General features: G+C 39.6%; 1 protein-coding gene across 4 annotated transcripts in view; it reads right to left on the reverse strand.

Annotated features, from left to right (window-relative positions):
* SMARCC1 (SWI/SNF related BAF chromatin remodeling complex subunit C1) overlaps positions 1-12,810 on the reverse strand; it is a 180,310-nt gene that overhangs the window by 116,491 nt on the left and 51,009 nt on the right. For all 4 annotated transcript variants that reach the window (XM_060022372.1, XM_060022375.1, XM_060022374.1 and 1 more), the window contains one exon: positions 11,579-11,654. In XM_060022372.1, the coding sequence (XP_059878355.1) occupies positions 11,579-11,654 (76 nt within the window). The remainder of the gene's footprint in view (positions 1-11,578; positions 11,655-12,810) is intronic.

A 12,810-nucleotide genomic window follows, 5' to 3' on the forward strand; every position in this document is an offset into this window, starting at 1 on the left:
AACATCAGAGAGCACAGTTCACATTTTTTTCAAGTTTTCAATGAGAACAGATTGAACAAGTAACCTCTCAGATTACATTTAAAGGTAGTTTTTGTTGTTTAAAATCATCTCCCCTGATATGGGAACATATGTATAACTGATTCACTTTGTTATAAAGCAGAAACTAACACACCATTGTAAAGCAATTATACCCCAATAAAGATGTTAAAAAAAAAAAACATCTTCCCTGAAGATAACGGGACAACACAAATATAGCAAGAATTGGTATGCTTTTTTGGGGGGGGCGGGGGAAGGGTCAGATACTAAATATTTTAGGCTTGCAAGCCATATGTTCTCTGTCTCTACTCAACTCTGCTGCTATAGTGTGCAATCAGCCACAGAAAATACATAAATGAATGGGTTTGGTGGTGATCTAATACAATTTTATATACAAAAACAGGTGGCTATAATTTGCCAACCCTTGTAAAAGGAAAAGTAGTTTTATCCACTGACACTCCATATATGAGGTTTAATAGAGAAAAAATTTTCCAAAAATATACATTAATTACTATATGATCATTCTGAGACGATCAATGAAATGTGAAGAAAATTATACAACTTAACTGAAAGAGATATAAAAGACCTAAATAAACTGGGAGATAAATTGCCTCCACAAATTGAGAGGCTCAGTATTGTAAAGACGTCAGTTTTCTCCAAGTTGTTCTACAGATTAAATTTAATTCGAATCAAAATCCCAATGAGTTTGTTTAATATGGACCTTAACAAGCTGATTCTAAACTTTACACAAAACAGCAAAGACCCAAAAGACTCCTGAAGAAAAAAGTGGGAGTACTCAAGTCAAAACAAATAACTAATAAAACTTTATAATAGAGTCAAGAAACAAATCACAACATACATAAAAATTTACTTTTAACAGAAATGGCTTGGATCAGTGGGGAGAGAAATCCAGCTTTAATATTTTTCCACCTTGAAACTATAGCTGATCTCACACCATATGGGGAAATTTTTTTTTCCCCTACATTATAACATGTTTAAAAATTAATTCCAGGTAGATTAAAGATCTTTATATATTAAAGGCAAAACTAAAGAATTTTTAAAGATGATTTAAGAAAATGTCGTGATGACCTTGGGATAGAAAACAAAAAGATAAGCTACTAGGAAAACTATGTTTTTAATTTTTATTTTGTAATAAATTTATTTATTTGATTTGATTTTTTATTTTTGGCTGCATTGGGTCTTCGTTGCTGCACATGGGGGCTTTCTCTAGTAGCGACAAGCGGGGGCTACTCTTAGTTGCGGTGCGCTGGTTTCTCATTACAGTGGCTTCTCTTGTTGCGGAGCACGGGCTCTAGGCACGTGAGCTTCAGTAGTTGTGGCACGTGGGCTCAGTAGTTGTCGCTGGCAGGCTCTAGAGAGCAGGCTCAGTAGTTGTGGCACACGGGGTTAGCTGCTCCGCAGTATGTCGGATCTTCCCAGACCAGGGCTCGAACCTGTGTCCCCTCCACTGGCAGGCGGATTCTTAACCACTGCACCACCAGGGAAGCCCAGAAAACCTATTTTTAACACAGGTAACTGATGATGTAACCACGCCTGTTAGTATGCAGAATATCTAAAGAACACCCACAAAGAAAAAGACAACGCAATGGAAAAAAGAAAGCAAAAGGTGGAAACGAGCACTTCATAGAGGAAGAAACACCAAAGGTCAAAGAATTCATGAAAAGATGGCAAAGCTATTTGGTAATAAGAGAAATACAAGTTAAAACCCTAAAGAAACACCACTTCACATCCAGTAGATAAGTAAATATCACTAAGTCAGAATACACCAAGCAGGCCTTCCCTGGTGGCGCAGTGGTTGAGAATCCACCCGCCAGTGCAGGGGACACAGGTTCGATCCCTGGTCTGGGAAGATCCCACATGTTGTGGAGCAACTAAGCCCGTGCACCACAACTACTGAGCCTGTGCTCTAGAGCTCATGAGCCACAACTACTGAGCCTGTGTGCCGCAACTACTGAAGCCCGCACGCCTAGAGCCCATGCTCCACAACGAGAGAAGCCACCACAATGAGAAGCCTGTGCACTGCAATGAAGAGTAGCCCCCGCTCGCTGCAACTAGAGAAAGCCCGCACACAGCAACGAAGACCGAACACAGCCAAAAATAAATAAATAAAATAAATTGGAAAAAAAAAAAAGAATACACCAAGCACTGTCCATGATACAGAGCATCCAGAAAACTTATACACCCTTAGCAAAATAAATTTTTACAACCATCTGGAAACAACATGGCATTGTTTAGAAAAAGTGAATGTTTGCATTCCCTAAGATCCAGTAATTCCATTATGAACAAACACAAAAGATGTATGTTCAGGAAAATTCATAGTAGCATTTTTCATAGTACATTAAAGTAGAAACTACCACACCCACCCACATTACAATGGATATATTGTGACATATGCATACACGAGATTACTTGTACTGCTATATACTATAGATGAATGATGCTGAACAAAAAGGCAAGTCACGAAAAAATACAATATGATTACACTGATATTAAAGCTTTTTAAATGTAAAAACTAAAACAGGATTTGTGTAGTTTTGTGTGTGTGTGTGCGTGTGTGGTAAAACTGCATAAAAAAGACAAGCCAAACATTCAGAATAACAGTTAGCTCTGAGTGGGCAGGCCAAAGGATGAACATGGAATGCTTCAATGGTAATGGTAATGTTCTTTTTTGAGAGTGGCAAGTACACAGGTGTTTTTTAAAACTGTGATCTGTTTTTATTATTCATATTTAATAAATGTTAATATCCACAATTTAACATTTTAAATTAAGTGCTAACTTTCTCATAGCAATCACATTTCCTCTAGAACAACAAAACAATACATAAGCATTGTTTTATACAATAATAGAGAAACTAAAATCCCAGTTCAAATTTTCTGACTAAAGACATGCTTAGTTAGCTCCTTTTCTCTAGGTTTCAGGGATAAGATCTTCAAGCATTAAAAAGTATTATACTAGGATTATATTCTCTTGAAGGTAAAATAAAAATGCAAGTTCAAGAAGAAAAATAAAGTATATAACACACTTGACTTTTAACGAAAAGCATATCCATTTATTCTTAAAATGGATAACAGTGAGCACAAATTGCAATTTAGATTTCATAGGATACATTAAGAAAAAGTATTTAAATATAATAAATTAATTTTAAAAAGATAACCAACAAGGACCTACTGTATAGCACAGGGAACTCTGCTCAATATTATGTGGCAGCCTGGATGGGAGGGGAGTCTGGGGGAGAATGGATACATGTATATATGTATGGTTAAGTCTCTTTGCTGTGCACCTGAAACTATCACAACATTGTTAATCGGCTATATTCCAATATAAACTAAAAAGTTAAAAAAAATTTTTTTTAATTTAGTTTGTAAATACAAACATAAAAGCAAAAAAATAAACAAACATGAAAGATTCCACATACTCAGTAACTATTTAAATATCTAGTGAATAATTTTATATGTTAACTAAACATAAAAGGAAGTAGGGGACTTCCCTGGTGGTCCAGTGGTTAAAAATCCACCTTCCAATGCAGGGAACGTGGGTTCAATCCCTGGTCAGGGAACTAAGATCCTACATGCTGCGGGGCAACTAACCCCATGCACTGCAACTACTGAGCACGTGAGCCACAACTAGATAGCCAGCAGGCTGCAACTACAGAACCCATGCTCTCTGGAGCTTGCGAGCCACAACTAGAGAGAAGCCCACATGTCGCAACAAAAGATCCCACATGTTGCAATACAGATGTCACATGCCACAACTAAGACCCGACACAGCCAAAAATAAGATAAATATATTGTTTTTAAAAGTAAATAGTTCCTAATTTTGCTTTCTTGGACATACATGATCAACAAAGTTTGAAAACCACTGATTTAAAGTATTTGTAATTGCTTTTATTGCAGGGTGGGCATTCTTTAGCTAATGTATTTTCCTTTAAAAGTCATTCTAGGGACTTCCCTGGTGACACATGGTTAAGAATCCGCCTGCCAATGCAGGGGACATGGGTTCTAGCCCTGGCCTGGGAAGATCCCACATGCCGCGGAGCAGCTAAGCCCGTGCACCACAACTACTGAGCCTGTGCCCTAGAGCCCACGAGCCACAACTACTGAGCCCATGTGCCACAACTACTGAAGCCTGCTCGCCTGGAGCCCGTGCTCCGCAACAAGAGAAGCCACTGCAATGAGAAGCATGCACCTGCAACGAAGAGTGGCCTCCGCTTGCCTCAACTAGAGAAAGCCCGCACGCAGCAACAAAGACCCAAGGCAGCCAAATAAATAAACAAATAATTTTTTTAAAAAAGTCATTCTATTTTCCTAAAAACAAGACAAAGAAATGCTACCAGTTTCCTCATTCCTTATAAGAATTTGTCATTCCAATAAACTATACCCAGGAATCAGGGGGAGAGTGTGTGTGAAAATCACAGAAACATCACACAAGGGAACAATTGTTGCACTGGCACTCTAAATGAGGATTCAGCACTTATTTGTAACCCATACATGGAGACACAAAAAGAATGGTTAAAAATTTTTCTGTAGTCTACACGTCAAGTAAAAAGTTTATTTCTAACAAAGAAAGGCCGGATTTTAAAAGTTAACATTTTCCGGACTTCCCCGGTGGCATGGCGGTTAAGAACCCACCTGCCAATGCAGGGGACACGGGTTCGAGGCCTGGTCTGGGAAGATCCCACATGCCGCGGAGCAACTAAGCCCGTGCGCCACGACTACTGAGCCCGCGTGCCACAACTACTGAGCCCGCAAGCCACAAATACTGAGGCTGTGTGCCTAGAGCCCATGCTCTGCAACAAGAGAAGCCATCTCAATAAGAAGCCCGCGCACCGCAACGAAGAGTAGCCCCTGCTCGCTTCAACTAGAGAAAGCCCGCATGCAGCAATGGAAACCCAACATAGCCAAAAAAATTAATTAATTTTAAAAAAAAAGAAAACAATGTCTCTACGTGTATAACTGGGTCCCTTTGCTGTAGAGATTGGCACAACACTGTAAATCAACTATACTTCAATTCAAAACTACAAAAAAAACCCCACCATAACTAAAGTAAAAAATACAACTAAATATTTGCAATATACTCTAAACATTTAAATAACTTTTATTACTCTAGGAGACAACGGAAAAAACTAACTGAAAAATGAGAAAAAAATTTTTTAAAAAAACCATTAAAGGGCTTCCCTAGTGGCGCAGTGGTTGAGAGTCCGCCTGCCGATGCAGGGGACACGGGTTCATGCCCCGGTCCGGGAAGATCCCACATGCCACAGAGCGGCTGGGCCCGTGAGCCATGGCCGCTGAGCCTGCGCGTCCGGAGCCTGTGCTCCGCAACGGGAGAGGCCACAACAGTGAGAGGCCCGCGTACCGCAAAAAAAAAAAAAAAAACCATTAAAAAAGACCCTTGAAAATATAAAAAGATGTTCAACTTCACTTCACTCACAAAAAGAGATACCAAATTAAAATTAACATGGATACCATTTCTCACATATCAGGATTTGCAAAAATTCAAACGCTTGACGCCACTCTCTTGGTGAGGCCATGAGGGAAGAGGCACTCTGGCTTCACTGTTTACAAGAATTCAAAACCGTGCAGACTCCCATGGTAGAGGCATGAATCTAACAAAACTATGTATTTTAATTTACTCCTCAACACAGCAACTCTAATTTTAGAAATTTACCTTGAGCATCCACCTTAAAGAAATAAGACAATACATACGGCACAAGGTTATTTATCGCAGCTTTGTCTGTAATTCTAAAGTAATGGCAACTATTCACATTTCCAAGTATAATGGAGCACTGTGAAGGTATGACCACCAAGAGTTTCCAGGAAAGATTAAGCAGAAAAGGCAAAGTATAAAAGAGGGAAATAAAAAAATATGCAAACACCTACATGTTTTGGCAAAAAGAAACACAGGAAGGATAAGCCAGAAAACAGTAAGTTTATTCTACAAGGAATGGGGAGATGGGAATAGAATGAACTCATGAGGAAGTATACATTTTTTGGAAGCATACATTTTTTGAAAGCACATTAGAATTCTACGTATTCAAAATATAAAACTGGGGAGATCCCTGGTGGTCCAGTGGCAAAGAATCTGACTTACAATGCAGGTGACGCGGGTTTGATCACTGGTCAGGAAACTAAGATCCCACATGTCGCGGGGCAACTAAGCCCGTATGCCACAACTACTGAGCTCATGCACCTCAACTAGAGCCCGCGTGCCACAAATTACAGAGTCCATGCGCTCTGGAACCCACACGCCACAACTACAGGGCCCACGTGCCTGTGTGCCACAACTAGAGAAGAGAAAACCCGCACGCCACTAGAGAGAAGCCCGCACACAACGAAGAGCCTGCGCTCCGCAATGGTGACCCTGCGTGTGGCAACTAAGACCTGACTCAGGCAAATAAATAATAAATAAATCTTAAAAAATAAATATATATAAAATTAAATCAGCTTGGATGGGAAGAGGGAGAGGAAACACCAAAACTGAAAACAAACTGAAAGAAATAAACCTTTAACAATACTTCAAATAAGTAAAAACCACACTGAAGGGAGGGGAAAAAACGTTCATCCAGGTAACTCACGAACACACTATTTGCCAATATATAATACACCCTCAGTCTTGGTCAGGGCTAGGGGAGCAGGAGAACCACAAACATATCTTGAACTCTTTTAGTACTTTTGTTTATGATAGTGGCAGGGGCAAAGCAATTCTGAAACTAATTTGAACGTATTCATAAACGTGTTGATGCTGGGAGCCAAGATTCTTACTCTCAGAAGAAGAGACATATAAATATGGAGTAGAGGAGGGCAAAAAGGAACACTGTGGGGACAGATTAGAACTGGAGGTATCATTATGGCCTCATTATTTCTAAAATATATATATTATGTGTATATGCACGTATATGTGTACTCAACTACTGTCTGCATTTGAATTTACAGATACATAATAGCTCTGAATAGAAAGGACCTAGAAGCAAAGATACTTCAGTAGCACTGAGCATACCTGTACCCAGATCTTGGTCTCTAATACCTTCTCCTACTGAAAGAAATGAGAGCACCTCAGAGAAACACCTGATTCTAGGCATGAGGAATGGAAGGTACTAAATGAACCTGGAACATCCTACTATGCCCTAAAGGAGGTGCTCAAAAATGACAAGTGCTTGTCACAAGGATCACAAGCCAAGGACTTCCCTGGTGGTCAAGCGGTTAAAACTTCGCCTTACAATGCAGGGGGTGCGGGTTCAATCCCTGGTCGGGGAGCTAAGATCCCACATGCCTCATGGCCAAAAAAACCAAAACATAAAACAGAAGCAATACTGTAACAAATTCAATAAAGACTTTAAAAATGGTCCACATCAAAAAAATCTTAAAAAAAAAAACCAACAAGGATGACAAGCCAGCCTGAAGGGGCTCCCAGTGGCCAAATATGAAACAACTTCAGCACAAAATACTGAAGTAATGAATTATTGAGCACTGAAAAATTACAATTCCATGAATTCACACTGACAACAGACAAATAAATAAGTAAAAGAGGGAAAAGGAAGGGCTCTTGCTTACAGAACTCTGAAAGCCAACTGGTAAATGTGGAGGGAAGGGCTGGAGTGGAAAAGTATTGCTGTGTAATCATCAAAGAAAAGACTGGTTCAGGCAAGAATTCTAAGTGGATGCTAAACCTGGGTGACAGAGAGAGGATTTTGATGAGAAGGAGGATATCTCCATGGTCTAAAGAATCTTTCACAAATTGTTTATAAGTTGCAAATGGAGGGGAAAAGTAACCATACAGTGGAGCCATCACAGAACACCTTAACTGGGTGATTAAGATCACCAGTGAGGAGGGACTTCCCTGGTGGTCCAGTGGTTAAGACTCCATGCTCCCAATGTACAGGGCCTGGGTTCGATCCCTGGTCTGGGAACTAAATACCACATGCCGCAACTAAGAGTTCACATGCCACAACTAAAGGTCCCACATGACACAACGAAGATCCCACGTGCTGCAACTAAGGCCTGGCACAGCCAAATAAATAAATATATTTTTTTTAAAAAAAAAAAAGATCACGGGCTTCCCTGGTGGTGCAGTGGTTGAGAGTCCGCCTGCCGATGCAGGGGACACGGGTTTGTGCCCCGGTCAGGGAAGATCCCACATGCCGCAGAGCGGCTGGGCCCGTGAGCCTTGGCCGCTGGGCCTGGGCGTCCGGAGCCTGTGCTCCACAACGGGAGAGGCCACAGCAGTGGGAGGCCCACATACTGCAAAAAAAAAAAAAAAAAACTACAAACAATAAATGCTGGAGAGGATGTGGAGAAAAGGGAACCCTCCTACACGGTGGGTAGGAATGTAAATTGGTACAGCCACAGTACAGAACAGTATGGAGGTTCCTTAAAAAACCAGAAATAGAACTACCATATGATCTAGCAATCCCACTCCTGGGCATATATCCAGAGAAAACCATAATTCGAAAAGATGTATGTACCCCAATATTCATTGCAGCACTATTCACAACAGCCAGGACATGGAAGCAATGAAATGTTCATTGACGGAGAAATGGATAAAGAAGATGTGGTACATACATACAATGGAATACTACTCAGCCATAAAAAAGAATGAAATAATGCCATTCGCAGCAACATGGATGGATCTAGAGATTTTCATACTGAGTGAAGTAAGTCAGTGAGAAAGACAAACATATCATATGATATCACTTATATGTGGAATCTAAAAAAATGGTACAAATGAACCTATTCAGAAATAGAGTCACAGATACAGAAAACAAACTTATGGTTACCAAGGGGAAAGTGAGGGGATAAATTGGGAGATTGCTATTGACATATACACACTACTATATATAAAACAGAAAACTAATAAGAACCTACTGTATAGCACAGGGAACTTTACTCAATACTCCGTAATGGCCTATATGGGAACGGAGTCTAAAAAGAGTAGATATATGTCTATGTATAACTGATTCACTTTGCTGTACAGCAGAAACTAACACAACATTGTAAATCAACAATACTCCAATAAAAATTAAAAATTACTGGGTCAAGTGGCAACACTGCAATATGGACTTTAGTAGACTAAAATATTGTGTCAATGTTAAATTTAATGAACTTGATTACTGTGCTTATGTATGAGAATTTCTTATCCTAGTAAACACACACTTATTGGAGTAAAGGCCCATTATATATGCATCTTTATCTCAAATGATTCAGAAAAAACATATTTATAAACAGATATAGACTATAAATGATAAATCAAAATGGGAGTGAAATGGTAACAGGCAAATCTAGATAAAGGGTATATAGGTATGCCATGTACTATTCTTTTTCTTGCAACTTTTCTGTAAGTTTGAAGTTATTTCCAAATAAAGTGTTTAAAAAAAAAAAGACTAATTTTGGTTAATCCCATTTTCCTCATATGGAATCTAAAGCTCAAAGGCTGTCTTTCTGAAAGTCACACAAATTAGAAATAGGTTGAACCAGGTCTAAAATCTAACATTTTGATCCAATTTAAGTGCTCCTTACATGATACAGAAGTCAATAAAGATCATGTAAAATCACCCATGGAAAGGAGCAGAGCTCCCTGTAAAAATACTGATTCCGGGACTGGGATGGGAAAATTACAAAGGAGTTTGGGGGGCTTCCCTGGTGGCGCAGTGGTTAAGAATCTGCCTACTAATGCAGGGGACACGGGTTCAAGCCGTGGTCTGGGAAGATCCCACATGCCGTGGAGCAACTAAGCCTGTGCAACACAACTACTGAGCCTGCGCTCTAGAGCCCGCGAGCCACAACTGCTGAAGCCCGTGCACCTGGAGCCCGAGGAGAAGCCCACACACTGCAACAAAAAGTAGCCCCCGCTCACCGCAACTAGACAAAGCCCGCGCGCAGCAACGAAGACCCAACGCAGCCAAATATAAACAAAAATTAAATAAATTAATTTAAAAAAAAAAAAGGAGTTTGGAACATCTTTGTGTGTCAGGAAGTAGGAGATATGCAAAAATGCATCAAATAATGCCAAAAGGTCACAGGAGGCGGCTTAAAGTCGTTCCCACTGGCCAAATTTAGATAATTCATCAAAATGAAGAATGGTAGTAATGTCACTGCTGTGTGAATGCATAGACCACAGACACACATAAAGGGAGAAGGGAAAGCTTGTCCCTGCTGCAAAATGCCAACTGCAAGCACAGATGGAATGGATAGAATTAGAAAAGCACCAGTAATAACTTAATTCAGTCACAGAAATTATTAATGGATGAGCAAACCTTCAGACACAAATTCAATGAAGAAAAGTATATTTGTGTAGTCTCAAAGTATTTCCCTATAAAATATTTTAAATGTCAATGAGAAAAATGGTAATGTTACAGTGGGAAAACCAGGCAGACAGTACCTTCACAAATTATCAAAGTATGAGCCATAATGGGAAAAATGGATAATATGAGGCTGCCAATATGATGCACTGAGAAGGACACAATATTAGTTATGGAGTACTGCAGCCAAAAATACATAGCCTGAATATAAGGAAATACATGAACTAAAATTCAGGGACATTCTAAAACAACAACTGACCTATATACTTCTAAAATGCCAGTGTCATAGAAGAAAAAAGGGCGGCTGAAAGTTCCAGATTAAAGTAGACTAAAGAAATGTGACAACTAAATGCAGTGTGTGATCCTGAACTGGATCCTGGATCAGGGGAAAAACTAAGTATAAAGCTTATTATATCAGTGGGACAACTGGTGAAGATGTAATATGGGCCCTGTATCAGGTAATAAATTATTTAAATAATTAACAACAGGGGGGACTTCTCTGGTGGTACAGTGGTTAAGACTCTGCACTCCCAATGCAGGGGGCCCAGTTTCAATGCCTGGTCAGGGAACTAGATCCCACACACATGCTGCTAACTAAGAGTTTGCATTCCACAACTAAGAAGCTCACATGCCTCAACTAAGGAGCCCACAGGCCACAACTGAGGAGCCCACCTGCTGCAACTAAGGACCCCGAGTGCTGCAACTAAGGAGCCCACGAGCCACAACTAAGACCTGGTGCAACCAAATAAACATGAATATATAAATATTTTTTAAAGATAATAACAACGGGAATCTGGAATAAGAGTATAAAACAGTACTTTGTTTTGTATTATTCCTGCACCTTCAAAATTATTTCCACGTTAAAAGTTGAAACCATTATAATAGAAATGATTCGTAAGAGAAGTCTGTATCATAATAAAAGCCACGAAGGCACTGCTTCCAGCCTTCCTAAATGACATCATCAACGATGTTCAACTCCACTCCTAACACTCTCAACTTTCTCAAACCACAATCTAACTTTCCTTTGGGGTCTCCTCAAACATCACTGCAGATATCTGATCTAAGACCTGGATAATGAGGTCTTCGACCATAGGTATCTCTTAATAGTATGACAAGAAAGGAAGAATCATCGTTCTGTATCTCTTTAAAACATTGCTGTTGAGAACAGCTAAGAAGGGCTATTAAGTTATGTAAGAATAAATTTTGTTTTAAAAAGCATCTTTCACCTTCCATGGCTTTTCTGGAATTGGTGGATCTTCAATTTCCACATCAACATCATTACTATGGACCCAAGTATCATAGCTGTAAAGAAAATGAAAAAAGGAAAAACAAATTAGAACCCAAATTCATTCACGGAAAAAACTTTGATCAAGAGGTAAAAATACATTTTAAAAATGCTATTAGGATCCAGTAATAACAAATTATCACATACTTTTGTCTCTAACACTCTGACAAGAAATCTCTTCTGCAGAGGTCTACAGTAACCTTCACGTCGTAAAACCCAAAGTTTAAAAGCCTCAGTCCACAGAATTTCAACATGTTGATCACTCCTCAAAGCATTTCCCTTATTTGTCCTCTAAGACAGTACTATCATCTGGCATTCCTTCTAGTCACAAGCCTCTCTCTTCAGTCTCCACTGCCAGTTTCTCCTCTCCTACCAAACCTCTTCAACACTGGAAGGCCCCAAGTTTCAGTTTTTGGAACAATCCTCTGACCTATTCATCCTCTTGATGATCATCTCATGCAGTTCTATGCCTTCAAACATATACTGATGACTTGAAATCTCATACCTGCCCTATTCTCTGAATTCTGCACTCATAAATTCAACTGCCAATTCCACATCTCTCATTACATGTCTAATAAAGCTTTCAAACCCAATATTGATACACTCAAAATTCAACATATAATGCCATCCCAACTCAAACAATATGATCTAGCCAATCATCCTCCTCTCAGGAAATGCCAATTCCACTTTTCCAGTTGTTCTGGCCAAAATACTTGCAAGATATCCTTGACTTCACTCTGAATTACATCCTATAATCAAACTATCAACAACTTCTACCACTTCCACCTTCAAAATATGTTTAGGATCTATATAACTTCCATGTTGACCCAAAGGCCCTGGGAGTCCATTTTTCACATAGCAACCAGAGCAATCCTTTAAAAAACTAAGTCCAACTGTTCAAAACCTTCCAGCTCCCACCGAACTCAGAGTTAAAAGTCAAAATCCGTACAGTGGTTTGCCAAGGCTTCATGATCTGGTCCTATGACCTCATCTCCTAGTACTCTCCCCTCACTCATGTTTTATTCGACCCACCTGGGCTTTAGTGGTACGCTTTGACTATCAGATGGTGGCCACATCATGCCCTTTACATTTGCTCCTCATTACCCAGATATCCATCTAGCTCACTCCCTCCTATCTTCACATGTCTTTGCTCAATGGTTCTCTTATCAGTGA

This window comes from Delphinus delphis, chromosome 10 (genome assembly GCF_949987515.2).
Source record: "Delphinus delphis chromosome 10, mDelDel1.2, whole genome shotgun sequence".
NCBI classification, from domain to species: domain Eukaryota; kingdom Metazoa; phylum Chordata; class Mammalia; order Artiodactyla; family Delphinidae; genus Delphinus; species Delphinus delphis.